This window comes from Tyto alba, unplaced genomic scaffold, assembly GCF_018691265.1.
Source record: "Tyto alba isolate M040663 unplaced genomic scaffold, T.alba_DEE_v4.0 Super-Scaffold_13, whole genome shotgun sequence".
NCBI lineage: Eukaryota > Metazoa > Chordata > Aves > Strigiformes > Tytonidae > Tyto > Tyto alba.
In genome coordinates this window covers 39,478,165-39,497,820 of record NW_024881275.1, presented here as the reverse complement: position 1 = coordinate 39,497,820, position 19,656 = coordinate 39,478,165, and the positions used below count along the sequence as shown (strand labels likewise).

The following is a 19,656-nucleotide window of genomic DNA, read 5'->3' as shown; positions in this document are numbered from 1 at the left end:
ACAAAGCTCCACTTACTTGAGTAAAATAATTTCCTTTGAAAACAATTTTGATCCAAGCATAGTAATACTGGTAAATGCTATGTTTGCATGGGAACTGTGCCCTCATGTTATACTCTCATCTCTGAAAAATGTTTTCTTTGATGCCCTGTGCATGCACTTAAGGTTATTAGTATGAGAAGGGTTGGGGAGGTTTAGGTGCTGACTATGCAAAATGATTATTATTCCAAGGATCTATTAATTTATCAACATCTTACAAATCTAAGTAGGCACAGTTACTGGATCAGCACAGTATAGACATTTCCAGGACAGTACTTTTATCTATGCACAACCTGACTGCACAGTTTTGTTTATCTATTTGAATCGTCAGGGCTCACATCTCAGTTCCTACTCAGGAGTCTGAGAACACTCCTGTGCTAAATTATTTCAACTTGTATTTGAAGTGTTTCTTTGGGACTGTACCACTGTGCTTAAGTTCAGGTTTTTGGACAGAAATAGCACTTTCGTAGCAACTTCTTCAGTTGACATTGACAGCACTTCTTAACACTGGACAGTCATGAATTGCATTGAACTTCATCTAGTAATGTACACGAAACTGAGGAGGTAGAAGGCTTAAATCCACTTCTGCTTGGATTTGCTCATCTATATGTCCATCTTTGTAGAAACTGACAGAAGAAAATTTAGGGTTGCCCATTTATTAATATTGCCTACACAGAGAACACATAACAACTAGAGCTGACTCTTAGCAATGTCTAGTCTTAACAACTAACTCTGCAAAATCAGGTTGTGGGCAAGATGGAAATGGTATGAAAAGCAAAAAGCTGTCGTGTATATCAACTGTTACTTGTTTCCTGAAGAACACCTGTTTGCAATCTACTCTTTCTTCTTACTGCAAAAAGAGCTACTGGTATTTCATTTTGTATGTACTCTCAGTTGAGATGCAAACTGCAAGATTAAGTTTATATTAAAAATGCATATTCAAGAAACCATTACAGCATTTGAAGACATTCCCAAGTATGCACTTTAGGTCTTCATTCTTCATCCCAAATCTCAAAATTATACAGCTTAGGTGTTGCAAAAATGTTGTTATTTTCCAACTTTCTTTTCCCAGAGAAAATGTAGGAGTTTTAATAACCATAACTATTTTCTGCGTAGTTATTTATCATGGTGCCATCAGATTCTGGCATAAGACTAGCAGTTTTCTTCAGAGAGCACCCAAAGGAATCTTCTAGGTAGTAGACCCAAAGGTTAAAACATGTGAGTGTGAAAACTCCTTTAATTGCAAGTCATCCAAAAAATTGCAATAATATGAAACAGCACAGATTTAAGAAATTACATTCAGGCCCATATATTTTGTTACTTGGACACCATCTCTTTAAGGGATGCTATATTAACTTTGTGTGAGGAAGCCTCATACAAACTAGAAAGAATAGGACTGAAAACTTTGTACTGGCTTTGTCTTTGGTGCTATTAATGCATTCTTAGTCTTACTGAACTATGTGTATGTAACTAAGCTGTTCTATACTGTTTAATGTATATTATGTAACCGTGCTCAGTAGTAAGAGCAGTCACAATTTACCTTCTACACAAGTGACAGATCAGAAACATGTCATTGCCTTAAGTACCCAATGTATCTGACTTGACACATATCGAAGACTTTCAGTTTTGATTTCGAAATCTAATCCCAAGGGCATGAGAATAAGTTCTTGGTGGACAGAGGAATGCAGCATTTCAGAAATCATTTGGATGGAAAAGTGACTGTCAACCACAGGAATTCCCTCTATTAGGCAAAAACTGGCTGGCAGATCACACAGGTAGAAGTGGCAGTCCAAAGTAATTGCTTGGAATGAAACAAACCCAACCGTCTCCTACTTTGTCAAAATATGTGAAACTTCTCTTGGAGACATTCTGAAAGGAAAATGAATCTTTCTGTCAAATTAATCTAAGACTAATGTATCCTTTGTAATGTAATGGTTTCTTGGCCTTTTTTTTTTTTTTTAACTGCATTCAGGCTACTCAAGCTTTTAGTGGCTAGATCCAATGACAGATTATTACTATTGCATTACCATCTAAATGATACCTGATTTTAGCACAATTGAGAATGGCCTGAAATGCTGTGACTAGATCAATGAACTGCTTTTTACTCTGTAATGCACAGAAAAGATAACCTTGGCATTTTCTACTTGGTTCACTATTACTATTTCATCCACAGACGGATAATGAGCATTTGTTAGAACTTAAGTGAACTATAGTCAAAGTCAAGCTTAACTTTTATTTGGTGATCATGAAGAAAGGACTGAAATAATCTTCAGGTATGCATGGGTGATATTAGTTTTAACTCAATATAGATGTTAGACCAACTGAGCAGTTCTGCCTTATTTGCATTCTTCCACAAGTCAATTAGCAGCAGTAGTAGGGCAAGAGAGATGCCTCCAAAGAGCATTGAAGAAATAGTCGGCAGTCAGTGACAATTTTTTAAAGTTAGTTTTGGTTTAGAGCCATTCATAAGCACTTGAATTCCAGTGGCCATTGCAGCAAGGTGAAAACAAATTTAAGTTGGCACCAAATCCCTTCATTTTAACTATTTAATTTTCTCTGTTTTGAGGGTCTCTATAACTGCACAGGCCACTGTCCACAGAGAACACAATTTTATATCTATTTTTTTATACTGTCAGATGTTGATTTGGATATTTTAACCAATACTATTTACAATAATGACACTGCAAGAGAAAAACAAGAGAGAAATATGAATTATTTTGGTACAGCGCAGATGAATTTGCTAATTAGAAGACAAATATACATAAATTATACCTCAGAGAAAGCCAAGAGTTTGGCATCTGCAACAGAAAAATACTCCTGCAGTAAAGATTATTCAGTGGGGAGACAGCTTTGGTGATTAAGGCTGAAAGACTTGTTCTGATACTAACTCAGAAAGAATCAAAACTGCAGATGAATTAAAAATGAATCCATGTCTACAATGCCAACAGAGAGAAGGTGCTTGAGGGTTTGTATTTTAGAGATCAATAATGAAAAGAATTATCCCTGAAATTTTTGCATCTTAGCTGTATGACACTTCTACCTTTTAAAACACATAGCACTGGTAAGTAATCTTGCCTTTAAAAATTATACTAATAAAAGCATTTTATTTATTTGACAATACTGGATAGGATAGAACTATTAAAGTTTGACAACAGCAACTCTCCAGGAGGAAGAAGGAATGCCTAGTGGGTAGCAGGGCTGTACATGACAGAGGGTTACAGAAATAAAAGATTAACAAAGAGAAAGACGTTAGTTGCATTTGTGATGATGTTAGTTTCATGTCTGAATCAGTCACCATGTTTTGCCTCCTCCCAGTGCCTCTTCAGTACTTCTTCAGTGGTCACAGGAGAGACTGCAGCATTCACCTGCAGCTAGTCATCCTCCTCAGAAGTCACAGAATGGATCAATTCACAAAGCATCCACTTATAATCCTTGCCATTTTTCCTAGCAAATTAATTCTCCATGAATTCCACCCTCTGAAAATTAATAGTATAGTTTCTTAAGCAGTCTTGACATACATTGCTCTATAAATCATTTACTAATAATAGGCAGTATCTTGTCCAATGGAATAAGGAAGGATACTCCTCCTCTTAACCTCAGTTAGTTTTTAGTTGATTCCTTTATGACTGTGCAGCATCTATCAACATCACTATGCTACTCTCTATTGTTATATGAAAATAATGCATTTTTCCTCCTCATTCAGAAGTAGTACTAGTATTCACTAATATTCAAGGTAACTGTGACTAAAGATGGAGGGCAGAAGGTTGCTAGTGAGTTGAAGGTATTTAAGAAAGTTAAAGGGACAATTCTGTAAATTCAAGTATTGGCATGCTACTAAGTTTTGTTCCCAGTGGAGACACATTCAGAGTAACAACAAAGCATTACTGTTGTCTGACTGAGAAGTGCTCCTCTAATTTCACAAGGTACTGCTGATAAGCCAGTATTTTCCACTAACCTGTACCTCATCTGTGTTTTTTGGCACTGACAAGGAAAACAAATTTTCTGAGCTTCCCAAACACTAGTGTGCAAAAATAACAGCCCTTGATTGAAGTCAAATTGGGTATTTTGCATAGTATACATCTTTGCTGCATTGTTATGAATTTCCTAACTGAATTTTAATTTGAATCAATATGTCAATTATTCAAAGGACATAATTCCATCTCAGTCTTAAAATACTGAGTTGTTCCATAAACATACATATAGACAAACAATGAACTATCTCAGCCTAAGTGATGCATGATATCTGGTAATAGGTCACAGTGGATGCTTTTGCTATATAATTTATTCCACATTCAGGCAACATTATTTCTAAAAAATTTTTGGAAGCACTTATTATTATTTTCTCATCTTATGTTTGAAATATATTTGCTATTAGCTGGTCCCAGAACAGCAGGCAGTGCCTATACATCACTTGCACAGAAAATTCACTAGGGAGCTTAGTATTCATTAGAAAAGAACTTGAGCACTATTTATATGGTTAGATGGCAAAAATTAGAAATTGTCTGCAGCATGCCCAAATATAATTTTAAGAACAGCTACAAGATACTAACTATCACAACTCCGCTGAACACTTCCTAGTTCTAATATTTTTAATTCAGCAGTACTTGGTTTTTGACATACTGTGAGGAATACATAACTTTTCACACATATTCTCTCCCCCCATCCCCAGGGAAATAATTTGGTTTTCCTTCATTACAAGAAAATGACACAGCTGTGTTATTGGAGTTATCCACACACACTCATTTCAGGCATTTCTTGCTGAGTTTTCTCATATTCAAGCAAAGGTTCCTCAACAAACAAGTGAGACAGTTGTGGATGTGGTCAGTAAGCCAGTGACTTCTGAAAGGACATAGCAATCAACAAAACAAGAATGAAACAGACTCCCTTCGAGCACAGCCACATTCTGCTGTTCTGGGGAATCCACACACTTGGGGTGCCTCTACACTAATGCACACTGCATGGGGGACAGACGGGGGGGTCAGAAGTCTGTGTACAATTACAGGCCTGTGACAGCCCCAGGACCACAAAGGTGTGGTGGGATAGCTCACACGACTGTAGTGCCACAATGGATGGATACAGGCTCCTCACCAAGCACAGGCTGTGAAGGCAAAGAGGGGGCATCACGCTTCACGAGGAGCAGCACTGCCGGAGCTCTGCCTTGGGACTGCCCAGGAGCTAGTCAAGAGCCTGTGCGCCACAATTAGCTGGCAGGCCAACACAAGTGCTCCTGTAGCACTTACCTTAAGATCAACATTTTGGTATCCACAACCCCTGAGACTATGGGGCGAGCCTGGAGCAAGGAAGACTTACACCCAGAAGAGAACCCGCAGAGGAGGAAGTCCTTAACCAGCTTGGCTGCTTATGTAAGTCCATGGGGCCTGATGGGTTGCACCTATGAATGCTGAGGGAGATGGCTGATGTCACCCTGAGGCCACGTCTATTGCAAGAGGTTCCTGAGGCTTGGAGAGAGCAAATGCCACTTCCACATGGCTGAAGAGCCAGGCCCAGAGCGGTGTGATCAGCGGCACACAGTCCAGTTGGAGCCAAGTTGTCATCTCCAGGTGAACACTAACATTAGAACCAAGAGGAAGGGTGAACATAGCAAGAGAACTGAAAAACTTAATGTGTATCAGTTTTAACCGTATCTTTACTGGGAATGACTTGTAATAATTGAGTAATCTGGACTTGAAGTGTTAGTAACGTAAGTGCTAGTGACTGGACTAATAATTCTGTTATTGTCTTTAAATTCTAATCAACAAACTCTTGGCTTGCATAAGAAGTGTTTCCTTAGCACACCAACTGCATGGATGTTTGGCTTGGGTCCCCAGTCATGAAGACTGGTTATCAAATCTGAACACAGCAACTGGTGGAGAATACAGGCAAACCAGGCTGTGCTTTGGTTACAATATGAGTAGTCATCGTAGAGAGCTGATACCATTTTTGACATTTGCTTCTCAGCAGAACTTAAGTACGTCCCACAAAAAGTAAAATAAAAACAAAGTACTACTTCTGTACTGACAAACAAATGTGTCCTGTTTAAAAATCATGACATTTTCTCATTATCTTGTTGAGATAGATAAGGAAGACACATTAGACACATATACTTCATAAACAGTAATTTATTAAAGCAATTTCCTTTTCTTAATAAAATATGTGCTAATTTCCAGAAAATAACTGCCATCAAGAAAAAAAGGTATGTGCATATATATAATTTTTGCTGTACAGATTTTGCAAAGTAAGTGTTTGCATAGATTTCACAGTGCACCACTATTACTGTCTAAAATAGTCTATCCTCCTAAAATTCTTCATTATTATCAGGAATGCTTTGGTTCCTTCTGAATATAGTCAATAGAACAATACAAATAAAACAATAATTGCATTTTATGGCTTACTGGAACAGCTAATCTTCAAGTTGAAAACAAAATTTGTTTACAAGCAAAGATAAATAAGCTTTACCCTTCTTGTTCTGAACAAGGCAACAACCTTTTCAGAGCTCTACAAAGTTTTCCATAATGCCTTGTTTTGTTTTCATCTGCCAACTTTTTAGCTAGAAAAATTCTGAAAGATATCTGCACCCTCAAGCCAGTTTCGAAAACAGGATAGCCCTTTGTCTCTGATCTGTTTTCTTCCCTTGTCAGTAATGACTTCTCCAGTTTGTTTCACAATCACCAGTTTAGGAATTGCTGTTATGTTGTATTTCTTCTTCAGATCACTGAGGGGAAAAAAATTAAAAATAAAACACACAATTAGGGAGCATTTTAAGAAAGCTCCTAGTCTCTCATGAAGAGTACTCTGGTCAGGGTACATGGGAGAGCAGAAGCGGTGAGTGCCTGGGCTTCCTCAGAGCTTGAGGCAGAGCACTGGGTACTTGTCCTGGGTTTGAGTGGGTGGTGGGGTTTTTGGTAGCAGGGGAGGGGGCTACAGCAGTGGCCCCTGTGAGAAGCTTCTTGAAGCTCCCCCAGCTCCAAGTCAGATCCACCTTTGAACCAAGGACGAGCCAATCAGCTGCGCCTCTGCAATGACGTATTTAAGGACCTGGGAAGAGGAGTCATACATGTGAGGAGGAGTTGTGACATCTGCATAAACACCAAGGTCAGTGGAAGAACAGATGAAGAAAGGGGGGGAGGAAGTGTACCAGAGCAGAGACCTCCCTTTATCCTGTGGTGAGACAACAGTGTAGCCCCCCTCCCTGCACCACCCATGGAGGTCTACCATGGAGCAGACACTGATTTATAACCTTTGGGGGGGCTTCAGATACCCAATTAGGGTGACTTAACCCAAAGGAGGCCAGGACCCTGAGGGAAGAAGCAGCCCCTGCTGTTGTAGTTCAGTGCTGGGAGGATTGCAGCATGCGGGGGTGTCCCACTCTGGAACAGCTTGGGAAGGGCTGCAGCCCGTGGGAGGGACTCAAGTCAGAGAAAAGTTGTGGAGGGCTGTCTCCTGCAAGAGGGGGACCATACTGGAGCAGAAGGAAGAAGTTCCGTAAGTTCCCATCCCTGAAGATGGCAGAAGCAGCAGCACTGACTGCACCCCACATTCCCTGCCCCTGCACCGCTGGGGGGAGGAGGTAGAGATATTGGGAGCAAAGCTGAGCCCAGGAAGAAGGGAGGGATAGGAAGTAGATATTTTCAGGATGTGGTAATGCTTCTCAGTGTCCTACTCTGTTAGGTGGTGGTGGTGGTATTAGCATCTGTAATAAATTCATGGGTTTTATCCTTCCTTAACTAGTCTGTCTTTTGCCTGTGACTGTAATGGGTAATTTATCCCTCCCTGTCCTATCTCTAAACCTAAAACTTTGCTTATTTCCCCTCTCAACACTGGGGGGGGGTGGGGGTGGGGGGGGTGGTGGTGAAGGGAGGTGCGTGCAGCTATGTGGCACTCAGTTGCCCTCTGAGCTCAAACCACAACAGTAGTACAGGGAGAGAAACAAGGCTGCAGCTGGGAGTTTACAGAGTGAAACTTAGCTCAGGGAGTCACAGACCCTTCCTGTAACTGCTTTTCACTGCTGCCTGCAGTCTCCACAAGACCAGAGACTTTTAGAGACTGTAAAGAGGTCAGTGGAAGGAAAGTGAGACAAACCCTTCCACATTGTTTTTGCTAGCCAGAAACTGATGTCTTCTGATCCCTTTTTACTGGATAAGAGGATCTCACTTAAATTAGCATTAGACACTTATTCCTGTACAAGGATGTTCAAGGGTGCCAATCCCACAGAGCTACTTCATATAATCTCCATTAAAGTATGATGCATAATCCTTTAGTGTAAATAGAAAAGCCTGCAGAAATGCCTTGAACTCCCCACTGAAACAGGCCTTCTACATACAGAAATGTAAGCAACTTTAAGATTTGGAATAAGGGCTACCCATTTAAGATGTCCAAGAATAAAGTTTCAACTCTTCCTCTGTCCATCACACAGACAATAGTGGTCATTTATCTGTCAGTAGATGGAAAAATCCACAGGGATTACAAATAATATACTGTTTTATAACAAAACATAGTTAAAATGCAGTTAAAAAATTAAAGCGCCATACAAACAATGATACTCCATGAATGAAATCTGGATCTATTCAAGCAACTGATGAGTAGGTAACTCAGGAATAATTGGTACAAAAATACTTCTGAAGGACAGAAGTTTAATGGGATCAAGCTGAAGACAAATGGAAAAAATAAACTGATTATTAATATTGGAAATAAACATTTGGGAGGGAAAAACATAGAGGACACAAACCATCCAAGAGAAACAAAAATACTACCCGGAACTGGCACGATAAATAACAAGGCATGACTAATACACACCAAAGATGAAAGTGCACAAATATCAGGCTATCAGCCACATCACATTAAGTAGTAAAACAGAATTCACTGTTTATATAGATGAAAGAGATGAGTAAGATGCAAACAAAAGGAACATACAAAAACAGAAGAAACAAAAAATAATGCATAATAAACCACTTCAGTTGACCATGGCACAGACAACAGAAAGGGCATGATGAAAAACATTTCCAAGGAAAACAGTTTAACAGCTATGACACTGTTACAGGATGGAATAAAGAAAGGGAAAAGCCATGGACATGGATCTATCTTTATAGAAAGATAGTATCCTTTATACAAGAATTTCACATCACTTGGAAGGGTGATGTTTCAGTACAAGTGAAAAAGTAAAATTCAGGACACAAGCCAGAAAAACAATTTTGAGACTAAGACTTAATCATGAGCACTGACAACAACTTTTTGGTATGGATTTTATTAATTCACAACAGAGGTAAAAGACAGTCAGTGAGCTGTGAGCTCTGAGCTCATTAAACATCTCAATGTACATCAGATAAAATCAGAGAGAATTGTTGAGAGTGCTGCTCAACAGGAGGAGCTTCATGTGTTTCCAGGAACCCCAGAATCAGTTCACTGCCCCAGTTCCAACTCAGAAAGAAAAACAGATAAAGAAAGTCTGAAGTTTCCTGTCATGTTTATCAGGACACTGCAAAAACAAATTCTTTCCAAATGCATGGTGATAACAGAAACACTACTTCCATTAACACTAAATGTACAAAGAAGAAAACAAGCCATTTATTGAATACAAATAAGCAGGCAGAGAAATGGGTTTAGACATCTGATCATAAAGTCAGAACCACACCCATCTGTTTCCCTGCCTTTTTCAAACTAATCTAAAAAGGTAGGAAAACTATTACCTACCTCTTGCCACATTCATAGGTCATCCTCAGCACATCAGTTCATTGTGCTAATGTTCACATCAGAGAGCAATTAACAAAACAATGTAGATGCTCATGAATTTGCAGTGTTCATTTTGGAAGGCAGAAGTTAAGAAAATATCTTATAGCACATCATCATCACAAGTGATATTCCATAATTTTTGCAGCAGGAATGCGAGCTATGGTGACAGACATGCTGGTATCCAACAAGAAAAGTGAGGAACATAATATCTACACCTAAGAGGCAAGTCATGCAGCCTAGAAGAAAGCCCAGAAAGACATAATCAGTTTTGAAGAAGTGGTCATGTATTTCATTAGGAGTGTAAGAAACAAGTTAAGTGAACTGCAACAGATCAGCTAAAAGTAACAGCCTCCTCAAAACAAAGGTAACCTGTTGTATGGGAAATCACCTCCCTGCACTGCCTTATATCAAAACGAGCAGAAGTTAAGCATCTTTAGAAGAACCAGAGGATACACTCACAACAAGCAATAGTGGAATAGCCAATTTCCAAAATATGAATAACATCACTCCCAGAACAAAACTTAAAACACTAAATGGAATTGTAGTGCCTGAGCACCTTCATTACAAGCAAGAAAATCTGCTATGTGAGGTTCAAATGCCAAAGAATTTTGACTGAGTAGAAAAAAAAGACCTGTAGACACTGTTAAAAAATACAAGATGTTAATATATAGACATTCTTTATGATTTCCTGGAAGAGGAGTCATCTTTAAAATACAGAAAAAAACTTAAGTGAAATACTGGCCCAGACAAGGTATTCCTGAAACACATATTTCCTTCTGTTTTTTTCCTTGAAAAGAAAAATCAACAGGTGAAGGATACAGCTCTGCCATTATCTTGCCTGAGCAATAATGCAGGCAATATTACAGAAGCAGCAATAATACAGTCTTAGCAATGGACTCCTTTTCTCAGAGAATTCTGAAATAAAAGCAAGCAACCAAGATCCCCATAGACCCTTCAGAAGTCTGCTAAAATGGAAGAAAAAAACATTCCAAAGCAAATTTGTGTAGAAGCTACGTAAAAAACGATCACCTTATACCACCTGTATGACAAACAAGATTGGTGTAAGATGCATTTTACTGGTTCAGTGGACAATAATACAGCTTTAGATGCCTAGTACAATCATAGCCAAGAGAGAACAGTAGGAAACAACGTAATTTGCTATGGAGACTGGAAACTAACACTTTGCTTTCCTAAGGGAATGCATATATAGCTTACCCACTCCAGCATGGCACCTTGTTTACACTGTTTCTTGGCTGATGATTGCCTGCCTCAAACCAGACTGAAGCATGCACAGATTTTAGTTGCATTTGTGTGCAACTTGTAAAATGAATGGAGCTGAAGAAGGCTCGGGAACAGTTCCACAGACAGTGCTTCTTAAGTCACTGTATGTGTGTACACGTGCTTACAAACCCAACTATTTGAAACCTGTTAGATCATCCTCTCCTATAGGTATCCCAAACCCTGTGACTCACCCACATAAACTACGTATGTGCCATGGGACTAACTCCCATGACAATTTATGAAATCATTAACCATAAATAGAAACATCACACGTGCTAAAGAGAAACTCAATTCTCTTACAGTAAAATACAGTGATGTAAATAATGACATTCTTAAAAATCAGTTGCCTAGCTATTCCCAGGTAAGTGTAAAGGCACATACAGTGTCTTACTGACTATAAAAATCTAATACCCAAACAGACAAAGCAGAAGAGGAAGTTATAATAAAAGATAGCTATGAAAACTGAACGAGAACCCTTGTACAGGCACAGGGACTCTTTTAGCCAAATCCTTTGAGATATCAGACCTTGGCCATGCAGGTTAGAACATGAGAGGGCAACAATCATTTGCATATGAAATACCAAAAAGATAAAATGAAGATTGAGTCAAACTGGAATTCACTGCAACTGTTAGGACTTTTGATCCTTATGAGACAGCTGGATGAACATTTCTGAGAGCGGAGACTTTATATTACTAGGCACCGCTGGCATTGGCTGGGATGGAGTGAGTTTTCCTCATAGCAGCTTGCATGGTGTTTTAAATTTCTTACCAAACCAGTGTTGGTAGCACACCAATTGTTTTAGGTATTGATGAACAGAGTTTACAGAGCAGCAGAGCCTTTTCTGTTTCTCATGCTGCCCCACCATCGCGTAGGCTGGGGATGCAGCACAAGGAGCTGGGAGCACAGCTGACCCCAACTGACCAAAGGGATATCCTATGCCATGTGACATCATGCTCAGCTGAATAAAGGAGGTGGAAGGGACCAACATTCAGAATTAGGGCATTTGTCTTCCAAGCAACATGTGACAACACATGATGAAGCCCTGCTATTCTGAAAATTGCTAACCACCTGCCTGCTGATGGGTAGTAGTGAATGAATTCCTTATCTTGCTTTGCCTGTGTACTCACCTTTGCTTTACCTATTAAACTGTCTTTACTTCAACCCCACAAGTTTTCTCACTTTCACCCTTCAGATTCTCTCCCCCATCCCACTTGGGCAGGGAGTGACCCAATAGCTGGGTGAGGCTTGGCTGCCTACGAGGGCTAACTCACAACATCAGTGAGCATTTTTATGTAAGGTTTTAAGATCTACACACGAGAGTGTTTTTGAAATGTGGACAAAGTTAGTAGCATATTGGGAACATAAATGGTACATTTTATACACTTGTGTAATATGATATCTGACAATATTTGAATTTTAACAGCTTTCATTTGGAAGTGCTTTTATTTGAAACTGATGGATACCTTGCTAATCTGCTTATAGCAGTATACCCTGTAATACACAGCTGTATGTCTATTTTCTTTTAGCTGTGAACTTTCTGCATTAAGTGTGAGTCACATAAACAAGCACATCATACGGAAGGGATTCAATTTTAAATTGTCTGTTGAGATGGTGGGATAGCAGTCTAAAAAGACTAAAGAACAGGCAGTAGCTCTTAACTGCTCAGATACTTTCACTCTTCTCCTGCCTTCTCTTTTCAACACCTCCACCCCCCCATATATTCCCATAGGTGCCAATCCACCCTTATACCTAAAGCTTCCTAATTAAAAAGGGTATGCTTACATTTTATTTTTCCTCTTTCAGGAATTCTTTGCAATTCTAATTGTCACTGAGGTGCACAGGACATGGGCTCAGTAAGTACCTGTCTATCTGGCAGCCTGCAAGAACTACTAGCATGCACTAAGCATGATGCCTTTCAACAGTAGGGCTCAGTATAAACACAGCAGTATGTCTTTGTGTATCATAATTAAAACATGAGTCCCCATTTACTAGCATTCCTCCTTGGCATGTTCTGTCCTACTCCTGATCTTCCTACTATTCCATTTCTCCTCCTAGTGCTCACTTCCTACTAGATTGTCTTCACACACCCCTGCAAGGATCAAAAGCCTGACACCCCTGCAAGGATCAAAAGCCTGTGTGTCAGAAAAAAACAACATTAAAGCTGCAAACAGTCAAGGTATCAGGAGTAGCATTTCCTATTAGTCATGCCAGAGTCGACATGAAGCAGTAAAGGTGCAGTCCCACCTCATGGAAATAGGACTGACACCCTGGAAGAGTCTTGAGATCCTGTGCTGAATTCAGTATTTTGCTTCTCTGCAGCTATGTGCAAGGCATTACACTTCATACACTACAAGTATGAATGCAGGCTATTTCTCAGCAAGAGAAAATTCATCCTCAGGAAACTCCACGCTTCTCTTTGTGAAATGTGTTTTAGAAGGCAAATTAAAATTGGCTCTACCGTGCCTAGAAGACTTCAGACTACGCTGCTATTATATATTTTAAACACTTAAGTCACCAGCTAAAATATTTTAGCTTCACTAATGATAGGGAAATGCCTTCTTTACATAGTCCACAAAAGAGCAACCAATTCAAATTATTTACAGTGGAACTTTAAAAATAGTCATGAATAATACATGTTAATATGGGAATGTTAACAAATATGAATAAGCATCTTATTACTTTATATTAGTCACTTTAAAAGCTATATTCTTACTTCAAATTAGTATCTAGCCAGAATTATAGTCTGGTTTAGTGAACACACATCTGTCTGGTCTAAGTCTACAATGATTCACTAGTATCCCTGAAGCCAAGCTACTGGTTAATTCAATCTAAGCCCCTTTAACATCTCCACACAGCCCTTTATTGTTATATGCAAGAAGCAAAACTTCAAAAACACTGCCTTTTCATATCTCTCTGCACTCTGTTCTTCAATAAGCCACACTTCAAACACTACGATCTCACAGCCATCTGAGAAAAGACAAGCCATGTTTCTCTACAGGATTTTGAAGGGCATAATGGACTGCCACAGAAAAGCCAATTAAACTATCTCTGTACTTCCATTCCACATGACTTGGACAAGAGCAGAGTCAGAAATAGACCCCTAATCCACAGAGGCTGAAGTGGTAAACGCATTCCCCTGGTCTATGTTGAACAGCTTGCTGGACACAAATCCTACATTTCCGTCAGGAAATATCCCTGAATTCTCTTAGGATTAGCAGTTACCGAATACAATTACTGCCTGCTGAGCCTTTGAAGAACTATGGAAGACAGCATTGCTATTTCAATCTATTTTTGAGTCAATGGAAACTGTCGCTAAAAAGGCCTAACATTAATTGGCCACTGACATCCAGGAACGAGCCAAGGAAGGATGAAATAGTTCCTGGCTTCAGGTTGTCGGCTCTTGAGGTTGTCAAAGTGCACTGACAAAATACAATTAGTAAACCTGCCCGGCACTGAGCAAGTAGCTAGGGTGTTACAGAGATCTATCCCAGGTAGCACACAGGGATAGGTCTAGTTAAATGAACACTAGAAACTACTAGAAGCACTAGAGCATCGTTCTTTGTTAGGAGAACAAAGTTTGTTGTAAGTATAATTACCCAGATTACATTTAAAAATCACGCAAATGCCCTGATTTTGATAACATCTGTAATACTATTTTCCACCATGTACTTGTGTTATTTAAAGGGGGGAAAAAAAAATATCCCTTCGCCAGTATTTACGCATATTTTAAATCTCCAGTTACAGGCATTTCAGTGGCCATAAGAATTTCACCTGTGCCCCCATAATCCCAATCTCTTCTTTCTTGGTATGAGCTAAATCACATTTCTGACAGTCATCCAAATGAGTCTACACCCTTGACTTCGGTCATCAAAACAGTTCTTGGTATTACCCTTCACCCTGTCTTACACACAGCTGCATCATTTCCTTTTGTTGAGCAAGCTGCCTAGAGGAATGCCTCTTCAGAAACCTATCAGCACAAGAATTTTACATCCCAGTTACCATGTGCGTTTGCCACTGCTAAACTCTAGCTGTATTGCACTCCTTTTTCACCTAGCTTACCTATCTCTGTCTGAAATTCTTCACAGTTTGATCTGCTCCCCTCTAAGGTGTTCAGCTGCAAGCTTCCCTTGTTCCTTTGCCTTTTCTTCCCAGAGCACTAACAAACTAGACAGCCCAGAACAACCTTAAGAACTACTGCTGTGCTGAAAAACAACCACTTGCTCCTCGTTTGCCATTAGTTCGCTTTTGACTCCCTGTTGATGTCACCTCGTTAATATCCGGGGGGCTTTATGAGCCTTTCTTCGAAGACCTCTCAAATCCTGAATTACGCGTGCAAAAACTAGCTTTCCTTCGCCGCGCCCTTCACGGACGGCACAGGCTAACCGCAAGTTACTTCCCCGGGGAGAGCGAGCTGCTAGTTCGGCGCCAGTCCGCGGACCGCCTCCGCGGGGGCGCAGGGAGGGCCGGGGAAGGCAGGACGAGACGGGGGGGGACGCGGGACGGACACGGCAGAGCCGGTTGCGGCCAGAACCCCGCTCCCTCCCCCGCACCCCCACCGGGCGCAGCCCCGTCGCCCGTCGCGGGAGGGGCCGGGGGGGTCGCGGCCGCCCGGTACTCACTGCTTGTAGGGGTCGTGGAAGGGCAGGGCCAGCCAGTCGCCGTGCATGGCGTGCATGTAGCCCGCCATCTCCTCGGCGCTGTGGTCGGAGGAGATGAAGACGACCTCAAAGGGGGCGGGAGGCTGCGTCTCCTCCAGCAGCTCCGTGTAGAAGTCGCAGAGGACGGGGGTGAAGTCGCGGCAGGGCGCGCACCAGCCGGCAGAGAAGTACAAGCCCACGACCTTGTTCTGCAGGGCCTCCTCGGCGTCCACGCTGTGGCCGTCCTTGCTGACCAGGAGCCGCCCGCTGAACACGTCCACCATGCTGTCACCGGCCGGACCCCGCGGACCGAAATGCGGCACGAGGGGTGGAGCTGCGCGACCAGGAGGCCCCCGGCGCGGGCCCGCCACGCTGGGACCGCCCGTCCCGGCCGCGCCACTCGGCCCACGCGGAGAAAACTGCCCAGCACCCCTCACCACACCCACCCCCCTCAGCCCGCCGCCGCCACCACCACCTTTATAGCCGCCCGCCGTCGACTGACAGATGCGCTCGCCAATGGGACGCGTGAGGAAGGCGTGGCCCCGCCCCGCCCCGCTCCTGCCGGGCTCTAACGGGTGGCCCGGGCGCGCGCCGGCCCCCGCCCACGAAAACACAGCTTTTTGGGGGGATTGTTGTTTGTTTCTTTCTTCCATTGACCTGACCCCAATTTTTTTGTTGTCTACAGTCACTTTCTGTCCTGAGGGGAAGAAACAATGTGTGATTTAAAAAATTTGACCGTGTGAGAAAAAGCCCCCAGCAGCACCTCAGAAGGAACACAGCAACGGTTTCGGGTGTTTTGTTTTGTTTTGTTTTATTTTTCGGTTTTGTTTGTTTGTTTGGGTTTTTTTTGTGTTTGTTTTTTTGTTTTTGTTTGTTTGTTTTGTTTTAATTGCTTTTTTAATTGTTTTATTTGGTTGTTTGGTTTGGTTTTGTTTGGTTTTTTAGTTTGTTTTAGGTTTGTTTTGTTTGGGTATGTTTTGCTTTGTTTTGTTTTGGTTTTTTCTGGTAGGCTTTATCAAAAGTAACTGCCTGGTTGTAAGATCAGTTTGATTTGGGAGATGCATTCACCTGTCCTTCCTTTTGTCCCTTTTCCCTTTTGTTATGCAAATACACTGCCAATTAAAAGATTGCTTGCTTCTTATGCAAAAACTCACATGTCTTTAAAAAAAGCATAAGAGTTCATCTATATTATTATTATTTAAGAGATTTGTTTATATGCAAATTAATCTTTACAAATCAGGCCTTTTTGTTTAAGTCCTAGTATATCTGACTAGTTTGTAATTACTATTCTGATATTTTACTAGGAAAAAAAATGCTTAGGTGTTTGGGAAGTGGTTTTTGTTCAAATACAGTATTTCTCTATTTTCATGGACTGTTGAGCTATATTGTTTTCAAATCCAAGTATCTGCTTCTGATACAGAAGTGACATTTAAAACGTAATGCTCCCATCTCGTATCTCCCATCAATTGTTTCTCCAAGGTTTACATGCTGTTTTGTCCTGTTGCCCCCTTCAGACTTCCACTTGATGTCAGAAGTAGAAGGCAAAAGGATCTGTGAAAGGTTGGCTGTTCTTAAAATAGCACAGAAGGGAAGTTCAGCTCACCTGAGCCTTTGTTTTGCTACACTGTCTGCCTTTGTGAAACCACTTGTGGAACAGGATGGAGTTGGGAGTCTTTGGAGACTGTAGAGTCACAGAAAAATGGAAAAAAACCAAACAAACAAACAAACCAAAGTTCCACGTAAGTTCAGGCTACTTTAGGTTCATTATTGATGTTCCTATGCATTTCTCCTTCAACCAGCAAAAGCATATTTTCTCAGATATTATGAACTGAAGCAAAAATCTCCACTTAGACTGATAATAATGGAGCTTTCTATACAGAATCTGTGGTCCTTTCTCAAGGGAGTGTATTAGATCTCAGACAACACTATCAGGAAGCTTGTAAATAGTGCTCATCCAGTGGAAGCCTCTGAGGATTTTCAGGGTAAAATAATTGAGACAAAGATGCCCCATCACAAAATATTGCATTTCTGATTTTGCTAGAAAACAAGATTTTAATTTTTGAATTTACTATATTATTTATAATTATTATTATTTACTGTATTATTTGCATTACCAGTATTTAGTTCTATCTACTAATTTAAAAGCAAGACTTTCAGTTTGTGTTCACATTGCAAAGATGATCCTACCTCCCTTGTGTGTTTTGCTTCAATTAACATTGAAGTTAATTACATATCCAGGTTTTGACAAACAAATGATAATTTTAAAAAAGATATATAAAGAGCTCACATCAATAAAGTCATGTTTTCCATGATATAGGGCAGCATGCTGAGAAAGAGACACAGAAGAAATGAAATGGAAGTAAAAAAATCTCCAAACTTGCTAACTCCTATATAATATGATATACACTCAGGGCAGTGTAATTCCATACACCTTTGGTGGCAGAGCTAATGTCTCCATAGGCTATATAAAAGTTAAACTAGAAGAAGGTTCTGAAAGCCTATCCAGGTCTTTGATGAACACACTCTTCACTCTCTCCTTCCTGCACTTTTTCCACAGCTGCCATTGTTCTGGAAAGTAAAGGATTTGATCCAATAAACATTTGCAATAAACAGTCTCATAACTTGCAGCATATGCATGATGCTGGATTTTGAAGTGAAAAGGTATTAAACACAATCTACTTACAATTCTTAAGTGATCTGTTGGAAATGAATACCTGTATAACACAATTGACATTGACAAGTTGTAAGTACATCCAGTGAAGCCATAAGGCAAAAGCTAACTAAATTTACTCAAAGGAGAGTGTTGCCTGGATGGGGGTTTGTTGGACCTGTGTTCAATTTAGTCATTAGCACGCTGTGTACTTAACTGTACTATAATTTAAAAAATAGAAGTAACAAACATAATCAAGGTAAGGTTTGGTTGGGCGAAACTATATTGAATGCAATCCCTGTGAAGTCAAATTAGAAACTGACCTTGGAGAATTCCAGTCGGAAAATCAGACCCCAAAGGAGACATCAAGAGAAGGAACACACAGAATGACGGAAACATACAGGTGGATTAAAGAGTTAAATATATAGCAGTCATTGGTACAACTAGATGAAATAGTTGATTTTAAATTCACTTTCACAGTACATATCAATATGTTTTGCAGGAAAGCATTATTATAATCTGAATTATTGATGAGAAAACGTAAAATTACTTTTCACAGTGTATACAGTGAAACAAACTGAAAGAAATCTTCTTAGTCTCAACCCAATACACTAACCAATGAGCTGTGAAAAGAGACTAGTGCACAAAAAAATGCTGAGCCAAAACCCCCTCAATTTTACCATATACAATCTGCCAGCTAAAATAGTTATTCACAGCACTCCATGGAGCTGCCACATTTGGTAGTCTGTTTCCTTAGCTGAGATCAGGAGACTGAAACACATGGGTCATTATTACATAGTCAGCAGTAATACAAATACTTTGTGAATGTTGCTTAATGACTGTTCTTGGATCTACTTCCCCTATATAAACTCCAAACACAAAAGAAATAGCAATATATTTTTCTGAAATAGGAAAACTAACCAAATAAGTAGTCCATAGGTTCTTTACTGCCTAACAACATACTGGAGACATCAAAGAATAGCTGTAAGGTAATCTTGCTTTCCCTGGATAAGAGAGATACTAGGATGTAGTTTATCATTATTACCACAAAGAGATCTAGTATCAGGTCAGGATGGAATAAGAACTGTAAGAGCTACCAATTAATCAAAAAATTTTAGTAGATAAGATACTGTTTAGGTAAGGAATATCCCTGTGTTTTGAAGCACCAGATTGTTACAAATGGTAGGTAGTAATTATTATAGATAGCGATTGTTATAGTAACATTTGGAACGTACCCCTGGGCCTCAGATTAATACTTTTTTTTTGGCATAAATAAACAATAGCACATACAGCAAGGAGGAAAGAATGCCATTACAAAGACTTATG

General features: G+C 40.2%; 1 protein-coding gene across 3 annotated transcripts; it reads right to left on the bottom strand.

Annotated features, from left to right (window-relative positions):
* Window positions 1–6,150: 6,150 nt before the first annotated feature.
* Window positions 6,151–16,146, bottom strand: NXNL2 (nucleoredoxin like 2). 3 transcript variants are annotated; one of them, XR_004408906.2, is made up of 3 exons: window positions 15,663–16,146; window positions 9,724–9,998; window positions 8,454–8,467 (listed from the first exon to the last, which is right to left on the bottom strand). XR_004408906.2 is itself a non-coding variant. In XM_033005076.2 (2 exons), exons 1-2 carry the CDS (start codon window positions 15,962–15,964, stop codon window positions 6,580–6,582), a joined length of 471 nt encoding a protein of 156 aa, XP_032860967.1. In that variant the 5' UTR covers window positions 15,965–16,145; the 3' UTR covers window positions 6,151–6,579. The 3 variants fall into 3 exon arrangements, 2 of the variants coding, with proteins under 2 accessions (XP_032860967.1, XP_032860968.1); XM_033005076.2 differs by lacking the exons at window positions 8,454–8,467; window positions 9,724–9,998 and adding an exon at window positions 6,151–6,748 and having other exon boundaries at window positions 15,663–16,145; XM_033005077.2 differs by lacking the exon at window positions 8,454–8,467 and having other exon boundaries at window positions 9,262–9,998.
* Window positions 16,147–19,656: the final 3,510 nt, after the last annotated feature.

Excerpts from the sequence above, each read along its gene's own strand:
- NXNL2 (XM_033005076.2), bottom strand. The coding sequence starts at position 15,964 with ATGGTGGACGTGTTCAGCGGGCGGCTCCTGGTCAGCAAGGACGGCCAC. Across the intron at positions 6,749-15,662 it reads TTCCACGACCCCTACAAGCA|TGATCTGAAGAAGAAATACA; the intron begins GTGAGTACCGGG and ends TTTTCCCCTCAG.